Source organism: Macadamia integrifolia, unplaced genomic scaffold (genome assembly GCF_013358625.1).
Source record: "Macadamia integrifolia cultivar HAES 741 unplaced genomic scaffold, SCU_Mint_v3 scaffold577, whole genome shotgun sequence".
Classification (NCBI taxonomy): Eukaryota; Viridiplantae; Streptophyta; class Magnoliopsida; order Proteales; family Proteaceae; genus Macadamia; species Macadamia integrifolia.
This window is the reverse complement of record NW_024870491.1, coordinates 269,398-283,343: the sequence shown is the minus strand read 5'-3', so window position 1 is coordinate 283,343 and position 13,946 is coordinate 269,398. Positions and strand designations below refer to the sequence as shown.

The following is a 13,946-nucleotide window of genomic DNA, read 5'->3' as shown; positions in this document are numbered from 1 at the left end:
TGTTTTGGTTGATCACCAAATCACTTTTTTTTTTTTTATTCATAAAAATGTTCCTTTCTCTTTCTATTCATTAAGAAATATTCATCTATCGATAATTTCTTTTTCTCATTTCACACTTTACTTCAAATACATAAAGTATACATTAGACCATTTGCAAGGATGTTAAGCATTTCCATTCTGAAGCTTGATGTTCCTGACTGGTCCTTTGAACCATTTCCTTGCATCCAATACCCACCACAACATTACTAATGTCAGAACTATACCCAGAGCAATGGGTGCATAGTTGAAGTTATCCCACTTGTTAGGGTAGTAAGTTGGCAAGAGAAACACTGAACAGCTATAACATATCCACAGGAAGGCCACAAGGCAAATTGGCCTTCTAATTCTTCCCAAATAAAAAGGTCCAGGTTTGAAATTCTTCTCATCCATTACTAGCCTTGCGAAAATTGGCACTGCATAGCTTCCAACCCACCCAACTGTACTTATAGAAAAGATGGCAGTGAAGACAACATTAACCTTCAAAAGGGGTAGTCCCATAAGAATGGTGATAGCTGCACACAACCAAACTGCATTCTTTGGCACCTTGTATTTTGGGTGCAATTGTCTCCATATTGATGAAAAGGGAATTCCTCCATCCCTTGATACTGCATACACCTAGAACAATTCACGACGGATAAAATGTAACTGTAAATAAGTTGCCGAATAGGGCTTGAGGATAGCCACAATAATATGATAATAAGAAAAGGAGAAGCTGGTTTCTCTTACTACTCTGGCTGCACTAGCAGTGACTGAAAGGCCACAAGAGAAAAAGGATCCCCATATGATGAATAGGAAAACTATAGCTCCTCCAGAATGATGGAACCTTCCCTGAAATGCATCATAGATTATTTGTGCTGGTACAAGTGCCCCAGCTGTCTCATTGGTCGGGTTGTATAAGTAGTTCAGATCCTACACAAATTAAAGTTTCAGTCATATATTATGCATTTCTCATGGACATAATACACAGACAGTAATACTTTGTAAGAGAAGTACCTGAATGCTGAAAGTGAGAGCTAAGTAGAAAGCCCCTCCTAACAATGAGATGACTCCTATGCTTGAGAGAATTGCAATAGGGCCAGTTATGTCTGCATCCTTTGTTTCCTCCGTCAGATGTGCAGCAGTGTCATAACCAAACAAACAGTAATGACTGAGAAGTACTGATAGAATCACTGCATAGGGTATGCTACTGATGCCAGTCAACTCTGGAGATGTCTTTAAATGAGTGAACACATAAGAAGCAGATTGAGTATGAGGTGCCACCCAGGGGAGCATTATAACTACAGCCAGACCAATTACCTGCAGGTCATTTGGTGAGTAAATAAAAAAGAGCTGTAAAACATAGGAGAAATGCAGTACTTTTGAGGAAGAACTTCCATTGACAACATTCTCTGAAATTTGTGGTATGTTCCTTGAATCAGTAGTTTAGTTTCTCTGAAGATTTCAAGAGGTAAAACAGAACTCACTGAAAATACAACTCTCTCTTCCCTCCTCTTTTGGTTGTTGTGCTTGTAGATACACAAGAAAATTTTGAGTGTTTTAGAGTAAAGAGGATTATTTTTCACTCAAATCTATGGCAAGAACAACTCTCTCTTTCTCTCTCTCTCTCTCTCTCTCTCTCTGTCTCTGTCTCTCTTATGTTCTTTTGTATGCAAGTGAGTCATCAGTGTTATTGGGTGTTGATGGGGTTTTGAACCAAGTTTTTGGTACAAGCTTAATAAGTTAGGATCTAAACAGTTCTCCCAACAAAATTCGAACAAGACATTGAACAGTGACACATGTAGAATCGATGAGAGGAAGAAAGTGGAAAGGACTTCTGCTCACTTTTTGTCAAATGGTAGCTTAAATACTTTGCTGGGGGGAGAATGGGGGAAGCAGAAGAAGAGAGAAAATGACTGCCTATTGTGGAGAATATCAGGATCATTTGACATATCCTATCGAATCAGTTCAGTTTAATTGCAGGGCGATGTTTCAGACATATCCCTAGACCTGTGCAGTTCAGATGATATATGGTCTCATCAATGCAATTTGAATGGTAGGGACTGTTCTTTATGGCCCATGTCTGACTTATGGATCCCCTCCCCCCAAGTGAATGATCCTAAACATCTATCAAGAACCATCGTTCAGACTATTATGAAAGAGGGTATGGAAAGAAAACCCTGGAAATACTTAACAGTCAGAATCCATAAAGAAGTATGAACTTGAGTGGTGTGTTGAAAATTTCTATACCCAGCAAATGTGCTATGTATTGACTTTTAGGCTATGTTTGGTTGTTAAGAAAAGGAAAGAGAAGAAAAGATAAAAAAATTGAATTTGAGGAGAAAGATAAGCATATGAATCAATCATTTTACCATCATTCTTTTCTTTTCTTTACTCTCGACAACTAAACATAGCCTTATGGTGATTCTATTGGAACTTTTCTGCTGGCGGTTGGGGTGATAGGAAGAGATGGAGGAAATTTTCTACTGATTCACACCATCTATTTATCTCTTCTCTCTTTCTCAATGTGAGACATCTCTATAGAGTACCACAGAGAGGGGGAGTAAATCTCTGGTCCATGAAATGATAGGTAGCATAATATATAGTTACAGATCAAAGCATACCTGCCACCCTATTGAGATTATGTCAAGAAGGGCCACAACTTGTAATGCAAAGATGTTGAGTACTGCCCATATGATGGTTAGACCTATATACATGCATAAGAATACCCTGGGAGGAGCAAAGTATCCGCCACCTGGTTTGTACCAGTACATAGTCAAATGATGATTTGCAATGTCTGTGACCCTGCATAAGCCTAGCAGTGGAGCAGAAGATGAGTTAGAAACCATGTAATACTTGGGATCACAGTTTGAATAATGATTCAAGAGAAACAAGTTAGGAGGAAACAGAAGTACCTGTGTACCTATTCCAGAAACAAGGCCGATTATTTCTAGCCAAGCACAGCACCAAGATGCAAATGGACCCAATCTGGGGCCGGCCAAATGAGCAGCCCAGAAGTAAAGTGAACCAGCTGTCTGATGTCAATGCTAGAACAGTATCAGTTTGATTAATTTGTCGAATGAAATTTTTTTTTTAAGGAAAATAATTGTGAAATAGAAGGTAATGGAAAGCTACAATATTTCCTTTTTCAGGGAAAATTGGGTTATCGAAAGGGACACAAATTTGTCATAATGCAATAGGGATTGGTGTATAGTGGACATGGAACATTTTAGGGATCCAACTTCTACAATGCTCATGAGTACCTTGGTTTCAAATGTTTTCATAAAACAAAAGCTTTTAAAGTTTATAGAAGCAAAAGGAATTTGCTGCTAGGCTTCTGATGGGTTATTCTGTGACCTAATCCTAATGACAGAATCTAAAGAGAGATATTCTGAACACTTGAAATTCCTTTCCCAGTGCCAATCATTTGTGCTACCATAACAGTGATCGAAAAGGCAAAGATAATATGAGAGATGAAACATACTGGGAAAGAAGAGCAGATCTCAGCCATGGCAATCCCAATGAACCAGGTGAAGAATGTAACCATCACCCATCCCCATATCATAGGGGCAGGCCCTGCATAAAGAAGACTTGAACCGTACAAAGGGGTCCCTGCGAAAACCGCCATACTTGAGAATGTAATCCCGAATGTCTTCAACAGACACTGCAAAAACCAAACAAAAATCCACTCTGAATGTCTCTGGATTTGAAACAGAGAAAGAAACACTATCACAAAGGAACAAAGAGAGGAAATCAGATTACCATTTCTCTTCTGAGTTCTTGCTTGTAACCAAGCTCATTGAGACGTTTCTCTCCTGAATCAATTCTCCTGTCTAGGTTTTCCCCTCCCCTATCCATCTGGCGAGCCCGCAGAGAATCAAAGTGGTCAAAATTCACCAGTGAGGGACAACATATACTAAGATGGTCGAAACTCTGAACAGAGGAAATGTTACCTGAGGTTGTGAATTAGTCATCATATCTTCACAAGCCCACCAGAATGAATCTATCTGGTTTTCTTCACTTCACTTTTCAATCACTCTAGGTGGTCAAGATTCACCAGTGAGAGATTAGGAGAATCAGTTCTATGTACTTGCTGATACTCTAGTCCAGATGGTGAAGAGCAGATAAAGTGTGGCCTGAGTTTGAGAATTGGGCAACTTTATAGAGGCCAAGAAAGTAGTGAGATAAGTAGCCAAGGAACTAACAGTGGTAGAACCCCACCATTTGGCTGCAAAAAAAATACGATCTATTACTCTCTTTACAATTCACTCTATTTAGTCTTTGTTTTGTTCTACTAACAAGAGAAGTCATATTTAAAAAGTTAGAGAGTTTGAATTTTAGTTGGTACCCGCAATTTATGAAATAACGGTCTTCTATCCAATAATGGAGACGTGGAGTTTGGACAATTTGGGTCTACAACTTTGGTTGGGCTTTACCACAATCTGGACCCTTTTAGGGGTTTAGTAGAGATGTTCAGGCCTTATATTGGGCTTGTTCTCTTGTTGACCACTGTGCCATTGTCAAACTTTCAAAACATCTCAAGTCTTTGTTGTTTCCCTGAGGTTTCTTTATCCATATGAAAGAGACTCTTGTTTGGAAAAATAAGAAATTAAGGAGGTTATTGTTTAAGCATTGATTATCTATTAATTCAAACTATGTTTTCAGTATTACCCCTATTGACTTAACTTATTAATGGAAGGAAACAATTATGAAAAAAAAAAAAAGGTAAATAATATGTGGTTTATTGAATAATGTTTTATCAAAAAATAAAATAAAATTGGGGCACTATGAAGAATTGAATAAGTTGAATTCATAAATTCTGTGCTCCATAAATTCAAGAGGATGATTTCTCGTATTAATTTTCTAATCCTTCAACTGTAGTTATTTTGAATAAAAGTGGCGGCAACTTGTGAAACATTAACTTGACAAAAAAAGTAAATGGAGGTAGTACATTTTATATGTTTAAGGATCGAATTTTCTCACATCCACAAGTAAGGAAGAATCCCATGACCAATGGATGTCTTTGTGATGGAATGGGATTTGGCTCCTCTTCATAGAGGCTAGGGACCAAAGAGTAATCGCACGGCTAGGAGGACCTGGTCATGCGTCTCGAGTTCACCTCAACCATGGGATCACTCTCTAGTCGTGGTCTCTATGGAGATGAATCCTATCTGATAGAATGGTTATCATGATTAATGGGGAAGGTTTTTTCGACTTTGACTAGTAGAGGGAGTAATAATGACCACATATGGGTGAATGAAACCTTCACGCATTGTGAAGGAAAACTTTTCCGTATGTTTAATCTATTTCCATCGACGTTACCAAAAAAAAATCTATTTCCATCTTGTCTTATCCCATATTACAAATGTGTAATTGTTATTTTCTTTTAATTATTACTTACTATTTTCTATATCTTTAAAGCTAAGAAGTTCTTCTAGCTCCATTTTATTAGAAGTAAAATGGCCGCGATAATCAACATTCAGTGTATTAGACTTTCACATGCTGATGAATCTGAAGTTACTTGCAAGGAGGCTGTCCCCATGAAGAAATGGTTTCCATACATATTATAGGCAAAGTCCTCATATTTAAACATTGAATTATGTACAAAGGCATTGAGAGTATGTTTAATTGAAATATTATAATTAAGAACCATGTTTACAAAAAGATAATTAAGAACCATGATGCTAATAAGATACTGTCATGATTACTCCCGTTGATTTGACTTGTGTATTTTGTAATGGAAGAAAGAAATTATGGCAATTGAATAACAAAAACATATCGATGATGAAATAATGACATCATAGAGAGTTCAATAAACTTCATATCTTGTTTTTTTAAAAATTGGGGTGCTGAAAAATCTCCAACAGAACCATCTTTGTGAGACAAAACATTTAACAATAATTAATTCAGAGTTTTTTTTTTAAATTGTTTATAAGAATGATTAATTTAGAAATGAAGTCTTTAGTCAATTGTAGTTTTCATTAGGGAGAGGGGAGAGGGGAGAGGGGGTTTCTAGGGGAATGGTTTCTAGGGGAATGCAAAGTCCATTCTCAGATATAAATGGATCGGATATGATCAGATTTGGATATTTCCTGATCGGATACAGATGCGAATCGAATTTGGATTTTCAATCATTTGTTTACTCCTTGACTTATGCAATCCGGACTTCCACCCTCCAATGAATACAATATCTCTTAATCCATATTTCTGAGTTGTCTTAGCTCTTTTCCTCATTCTCTAGAACTAGTCTAAACTTCAAGAATGCTCAAAATTATTAATTGATTATTTAATCAGATCAGATAATTATTTTTTGGATAATTTAGATTTTAATCTGATTACCTTTTGACTGGATACAGATACCCCTAAACAAATACGAATGTGGATTCAAATTTAGATTTCAACTATCCATTTACATCCTCAATATAACACTATGACTTATATTTGCCTCTCTTTCAGTTGTAGTTGGTTTGATTAAAAAGGCAACTTGTGAAACCTTGATTGAATAGAAAAGAGTAGTAGAAGGAAATAGGACATTTTATTTGTTTAGTCTATTCTATCTTGTTTAGTCCTCAATCACAATGGTTCAATATATATATATATATTTTTATATATTTTTAATGATAAGGTAAACTAAATTAGAATAAAAGTTAATTACATCGTCACCTGTATTGCACGATATCTACTTAAGACAAACCTTGCATGATACTTTTGGCCTTTGATGCCAGCCTAGACCCTGAAAAAGCTAAACTCAAAGAAATAGGGTGGAATACAAAATCATTATTAAAAAACAATAGATGTCTTACCACCATGCAAAAGAGATCAAATAAACTATACCATCAAAGATAATCATCAGAAAATCCCTAAATGATAATGCAAGTTATTAATCAAGTACATTAAAAAATAATTAATATTAGATTGTGGCTCGCAATTCAGCATAAGATTAGACTCAACTAAATATTTATTTATTAAATCAACAACACTAGTAGGATTCTGAGATTTATTATAAAATACACTTATTTTGATGAATACGAGGAAATAAATTGTTATAGCCATAGTAGAGAGGACTTGATTAATATCTGAATTAGGCCAAAGATAAAGATACTCATTATTTTTGCGTAAACTTTACTTCCTTTCCTTAAACTAAGATAAAATATCAACTTGACCCACCACCTTCTGTAAAAATATCATAACCTTCCCCTACAAGAAAAAAGATGCAATCCAACAATCCCAACCCATTAGTTTTGGCTGTTGAGTCAAGTTATTCTTTTTCAAAATCCCCAAATACCCTCTGATTGTCTCATACCTAAACTACTCTCATCCTAAGTGAAAACACTTTTCTTTTATTCTTTCTCCTTTTCCCTCTGAAAATCGCGACGAACCCTAAGTGCGGTTTTCTCGCTTGAAACTGTTTGAAGGAGAAGGAGAAGGGAGAAGGAAGAGGAAGCAACTGGTCGTTGAATGGCCCTCTGAAAATTGTGAGTAGCACTAAGTGCGGTTTTCTTACTTGAAGCCGCTTGAAGTAGAAGGAGAAGGAAGCAATTGGTCGCTGAATCGTTCTCAATCGGCTTCAAGTTCTTGCGATTTGGTGCCCATGCTCTGCAGATAACACCCATTCGCTGAATCGTCTTCAATGTTCTTGTTCATGAGTTTCCTGTCTTCAATCGGCTTCAATCCTTTTTTTATTTTTTATTTTTTATTTTTATTTTTAACGTTGGACGATTGATGTGGAGAAATCTTTGCTTTGTTTTGATTTACAATTTGTGGTTTTTGGTTTTTGGTGGGTTACACAGTCCACACCACCTTTGCGAAATGAGTCGCAGATGAGTATGGTTCCATGGGATGTGGGATGTTGCTCTAATGCATTTTATTATGCTGTTCTTCTATTCATCTCCCATTCAAATCCTAGAGACAACTTTTACAATTAAGTTGCTATCCTAATGATCTTACCTGATGAATCAGTTCCATATAGCTGGAGGTTTTCAATTTCATTCCTTAGACTTCTTCACCCATCTCACCAGTTAAGTTAATTCCCTTCAAGAAAATGCCTTCTTTTTTTTTTTTTTTTAAATTAATCCTATTAAACCCAAGATATGGACAAATGAAGACCAGTCCATTTGATAAGGATATCACACTCGTCAAAAGTCAACCACAATAAGAAGTAGAGAATGTGGTTAAGAAGAAGAAAACTGTTGCCAAAAATGACTTTTCTTGTAGTAATCAAAGAACTTTCCCTGAAATTACCTAGAGGAAGACGGAAACTTCACTGTGAGTAAGGTTAACTGACCGGAAGGAATATGATATAGAGACATGGTTGGCTAGTGGAGGTAATACTATATATCACATTAATTGACTAAAAGATAAAGCCCAACATTGGCCTGCAAGTAATTCAAATGTACATAAGAGAAAGATTTTATCACCTTTTCTCCATCACTCCATTTACCTGGAAGTCTTGAATCTTTCTTCATCCAGTCATCCTTCTTATTCAAGATAATACAATACAGTACTATACCTTACTGATTTACCCTTTTCTTTTTTTTTCTTAAATCACTTTTACTATACCTTATTGAACTGTGCATGCTTGTTCCTAGTTTACTCAGCTCTTTTTATTTATTTATTATTTTTTTCTCTTTTAATCACTCAGCTTCCTATATTGTTGTAGTAATCACTTAGCTTTCTATATTGTTGTAGTTGGAAGGACCACTTGGAAAGATCTACTTTTGTTCTGTTATGGAGATAAGGGTAGGAATATATTATCACTACAATGCAAACACCTCAAAGCTTACAGTGGTGGATCCAGATGAGTGTTGTTATAGAGACATGATGACCGACATATATAATACTGTTATCAAGCATGTCCCCATAGGCCATAATGTGAGATTTAAGGTGAAGTGTATACTTCCGAATAGTCAGGATCTGGAAGTTGACAAGGATGAAGTTGTGGTACGGTTGTTTGAATTGAATTCACAAGTTGATTACATTAACTTATTTGTATGTGATTTGTATATTGATGAAAGACCATCTGGAAAATACACAGTAAATGCATTACTTGGTCATCTGGTTAAAAGAGATGATGATGCTATAGTTGGTGTTGGTACTATTATCCAACAAAGTCAGACTGGTATGGTGAGGATATACAGCAAAGTCAAGATAGTGTTGGTATTATTATCCAACAAAGTCAGACTGAGTATGGTTCTAATGTACAGCAAGAGTAGATGAGTGGTGGTAGCAGAAGGAAGCATCAATAGAGAAGCGATGGGGAATCCTTTAAGGCTTCTAGTAGTAAAGGGACTGGTGGCATTGAAACTGATAAAAATACAGTTAGTAGTAGTGGAATTGAAATGATAAGTGATTGTGATTGTGATGAAGAAAGTGATAAGGATTGAAAATTTAATAGTGAAGATGAAAATAGCTTGGAAGAGATTGATAGTGATCTAGAACTTGAGCCAGAAAAAGAGCATTTATCTGACCTACAGGATAATGTAAGAAGGGATCAGTAAGGTAATAATGTAAATAATGTGCATGATAGTTGGTCTGATTATGATTCTGATGAATTTTACAAACCATATGTTAAGAATGTTAGTTCTGTTGGTTCTGAGAAAAATAAATTAGAGGTTGGAATGGTTTCTGATGATGTTAATCACTTCAGGTCTATACTTAGGGACCATGTAATTCAAGACGGCTTTCAAATTTTGAGGGGTAAGAATGAGAAAACCAGAGTAAGAGCTGTGTGTGCCTCAGAAGGATGTACATGGAGCATCTTTGCTTCACCTTGTGATCTTGGAGCTACATTTATGATAAAATAAATTATTAATAAGCACTGTTGTGGGAGAGTTGATCAAAACAAAAATGTTACATCCACATGGGTAGCTTCCCATGTTGCAGCACAGCTAAGGGCAGACCCAGACATGAATACTAATGCAATGAAGACATATTTTATGGATAATTTTAGGATCAATGCCCCTTACCAGAAATTGTATAGAACCAAGAAGAAAGCAAGTGTGCTGAAAGAAGGTAGCCATTCTAAGTCATATGCCAAGCTACCTGCATATGATGAAATGATAATAGAAAGAAACCCAGGGAGTATGTTCAAGCTCCAGTTTTGTGAGAGGACCATAACGTCAGATCCCCTTGTGTTTAAAAGTCAAAGTTCACTGATCACAAGGTGAGGAGATGTAAAGGAGCCCCAGTGAAAGACAAAGCTGCTTCTTCTGGGAAGACAATAGGGACAAAGGTATTAGGTTTAATTCTACAATAAGTATAACTAACTTATAGTTTTTCATTTTGGTTTGTGCAGAGGAAGGAGAGAAGTATGGGAAGCCAATCTACCATCAATAATTCACAAATATTGACCAAGTCACAAGCTTCCTCTACCATTACTGAAGTGAACATATTGTTGAAGACCAAAGCACAGTTAAAATTTTAAGAGACGATAAAAGAAAAGCTGGGGAAGCGCAGAAAAAGGCAAGGAAAGAAGGGAGTACATTTGGAGCGCACTGAGAAGGTTGAAGGCTTTCAAATGGGATTGAACATATTAGCTTGGGATGGGATGGGATATCACTTTGTAATCTTTTTTGAACATTATTGTATTCCTGAAGTAGGTGGATGGCCCCAGTCATTGGCTGATGTGTCAAGTAGTCCAATACTGTCACTCCCAAAAGCCAATTGAAGACAGGAAACTCATGAACAAAAACATTGCTCAAGACCCCCTCCCAAAATTATAAAATAAATAAATAAATAAATAAGAAGGCGATTCAGCGTCGAGTTGCTTCCTGCTCCTTCTCCTTCAAGCAGCTTCAAGCAAGAAAACCGCACTTAGGGTTCCTCGCGATTTTCAGAGGGAAAGGGAGAAAGAGTGAAAAAAAAAAGGGGTTTTCATGCAGGATGAGGGTAGCTTAGGTATTGGACAAATAGGGGGTATTTTGGAAATTTTGAAAAAAATTAACTTGACTTAATAGTCAGAACTAACAGTTGGGGCTGTTAGATAGCATCTTTTTCTTGTAGAGGAGGGTAATGATATTTTTGCAAAGGTGGTGGGTCTAGTTGATATTTCGCTTTAGTCCATAGGAGAGGACTGAAGTTTACCCATTATTTTTTAAAGAGTTCAAGAAGGGCTGTAGCTGGTAGTTGTAGAGTCTCTATCCTTAACCCTAATTGGGTCCCAAGCTTCTCCTTGGCTCACCAAGTGGCTATGATCATCTGCATTGTCCGGGCCTTACAGCCTCAATTTTTCGTCCGCATGTGCAGCCTTTCTTTCCTGCCATTATTAAGTATTTTCTATCCAAGAGACGCACTTGCCCGATGTCTGTGGCATAAGGATCGCTCTCTAATAAAAAAAATTTTATCCCTATTTATTTTTTAATTCATCATACATTAGTATACTGATTGTTGTGTCCTGTGTATAGAAATCTGACCACTTGAAGAAGTATGGCTCTTTTAACCCCCTCCCCACCCAAAAAATTAAAAAGTATGACTAGTGAGCCCTTCATGATTCAACATTACATTAAATCCTATACAAAGAGATTGCAATCCAAGTTGTGTTATTATAAGAACCATGATGAAAATGGTTGCCCATTACTCAGCGGAGATACAAAGAAAGTCCTCATTTTTAACATTTAATCTTGTGCAGAGACATGAAGGATGGATTTGGTCTTAGGTCTCTGTTGTGATAGCTAGAAAGGTGGCCACTGATTATTATTATTATTATTATTTTCGATAGAAGGGTCGGCATTGATTTATATAATATATTACCTGGCAGTAGCGGGCAGAAAATATAACATTTCTTTATTTTGCTAAGGAGGAATCCCTTGAACCTACCTGCTTTTAGGGTTCACGTCTAAATGAAAACCTTGGTGTTATAATTAATCCATTTAACAAATTAGTCATAAGGAGTAATGAGTTGGAGACGTTAGTTAACACACAATACCTTTGGACCAATGAAGCTACACCCGGAGTGTAATATTGTAATAGTTCTTATAATTCAACATTAATAATCTCATGGATTCTATGGAAAAAAAAACATCTCTTGGAGAAATGGGTTATGTAAAGATTACGGTTAAAGTCTTTTTTTTTTTTTTTAATATTAAATCTCTTAGGTAGACATTAAGTCATTTATAGTTACTTTTTTTTTTTTGGTGAAAGTCATTTATGGTTACTTGCGAGCATGGTTTAAGGAATTGGATGAGAAACCTTATGTATGTATGCAAGTTCAATATGCATGGAACTTAAATATTCAGTTGGGTATAATACCAAAAATAATGATTAATTTACGTTTTTTCAATTTTTTATTTTTATTTTCTAACCAAAAAAAAAAAAAAAATAGAATCTTTTTTAATGCCTTCCAACCATGGCCTTAAGTCCAAGCAATACATGGCTTTCATAATCCTAACTTCTTCTAGAGCACAAATTGTCCTATAAAAGGTTTTGTTTGATTGTATGGGAAATTGAAGAGAAGGGAAATAGAAAATTTCAAACCTAAAAAAGAAACTTTTATAATCATTATTCAACATAATTATATAAATTATGTAAATTTCTTATGATATTTAGTCATGATACTTCTTAGATATAATTTTTATATTATTTTTTAAATTCTTGGATTTAGATACAAAGTGAAGTGAATTTATTAGTTAAATATAAAATAAATTAGAATTAATAACAAAATCATGTGAAGTAATAATTAAAAAAAAAATCTTTATTAGGTTTGAATTTATAATTTCCACTTTTCTCCTTCAATTTTCCTTGAAAACAAATATAGCCCTACATGTATCCTTGACCATCATCATAAAACTTGCCTGCAAAGGATGAGTTGAAGGTTCTGGCTTACGGGTATCAATGGGCTGGGTTGGACCAGGTTTTTTGAAACGCAATCTAATTCTGAAGTCTCTTAATTCAGTCCAAGCCCATTCCAACTCTAAGTCAGGCTAAGATATGGGATATCTCAATCCAGTTCCAATCTTATTAGGCTCTGTCCAACCCAATCTTGTCGAAATTGACCTTGATTGGGCTGGGTTAGCCCTAATTGACTGTGACAATCTTTGTATCTATTGCCATTTGGATGAGAGAGAAAAAGAGGGAGAATATTAACCAGTCCATTCTTAAACTTTGAAAGCCAACAAAATATATATATATATATATATATATTAGAAAAAGAGGAAGTAAAGATAGTAGGTGGTGTAATGATAAAAAGGTATGACATTTTATATGTTAATAACATAATAGTATAATATATTTATTATATATAGTAATATAATATATAATATACATAGGGGCGGGTTGGGCTAAGTTCAACCCAAGGCGTCAACAAGGGCCTAACCCGGCCCAGCATCTGGCCTGAAAAATTCCAACAAATACTTAGCCAAGACCTTGACAGGGCTCAGGACAGGTTAGGGCAGGTTGGAGCTAACTGGACTTATTTGAACCCCTATTCCTACTCATTGTACTGCACTTGAGAAGGGATAGTTTCGTATTCAACAAGAAATGTCAAACTCCACATCGATTCATCAAACAACTTTTCCAGCAGTTGTGGGCCTTTGGGCTCAACAGATTGAAATCCTCTATGTGAATGGTGGATCATCACCTGTGCCGGTCTGAAATCTTGGTTTTAGAAATGGATTGGGTCGACCAAAACCCCCAGAAGTGACTACGGCTTGGTTTCACCCAAAAAAACCTGCCTCTACAACAATCCCCTCTCTCTCCATCCACTTCACCATGGTTCTCAAAAACGAACAGAATAATTCATAGCGGCTAGATCCGAATGGTATCAGCCTTGATCGATTTTTGATCTTGATCTTTTTGATACCATTCCACATGTATGATTGTGAGAGGAAAAAAAAAAAAAAAAATCTTTTGGTGCTTTGGTTAATCACCAAATCACATTCTTTTTTATTCATAAAAATGTTCCTCTTTCTTTTTATTCATTAAGAAATATTCATCTA

At 35.9% G+C, this 13,946-nt stretch overlaps 2 protein-coding genes and 1 long non-coding RNA gene across 3 annotated transcripts in view; 1 reads left to right on the top strand and 2 right to left on the bottom strand.

Annotated features, from left to right (window-relative positions):
* Positions 1 to 108: 108 nt before the first annotated feature.
* On the bottom strand, positions 109 to 3,873 carry LOC122069320 (amino-acid permease BAT1 homolog). The gene is given in 8 exon segments (XM_042633310.1): positions 109 to 654; positions 766 to 948; positions 1,033 to 1,335; positions 2,640 to 2,770; positions 2,773 to 2,830; positions 2,931 to 3,050; positions 3,500 to 3,679; positions 3,778 to 3,873. Coding segments are annotated over 8 exon segments (1,563 nt in total). The 3' UTR covers positions 109 to 162.
* LOC122069322 lies at positions 1,404 to 1,622 on the top strand. The gene is made up of 2 exons (XR_006137430.1): positions 1,404 to 1,439; positions 1,552 to 1,622. It is a non-coding gene; the product is annotated as an uncharacterized LOC122069322 (long non-coding RNA).
* A 9,446-nt stretch (positions 3,874 to 13,319) lies between the features above and the next one.
* LOC122069316 (amino-acid permease BAT1 homolog) overlaps positions 13,320 to 13,946 on the bottom strand; it is a 4,458-nt gene continuing 3,831 nt past the window's right edge. Inside the window, exon 9 of the mRNA XM_042633307.1 lies at positions 13,320 to 13,341. Within this exon, the coding sequence (XP_042489241.1) occupies positions 13,320 to 13,341 (22 nt within the window). The remainder of the gene's footprint in view (positions 13,342 to 13,946) is intronic.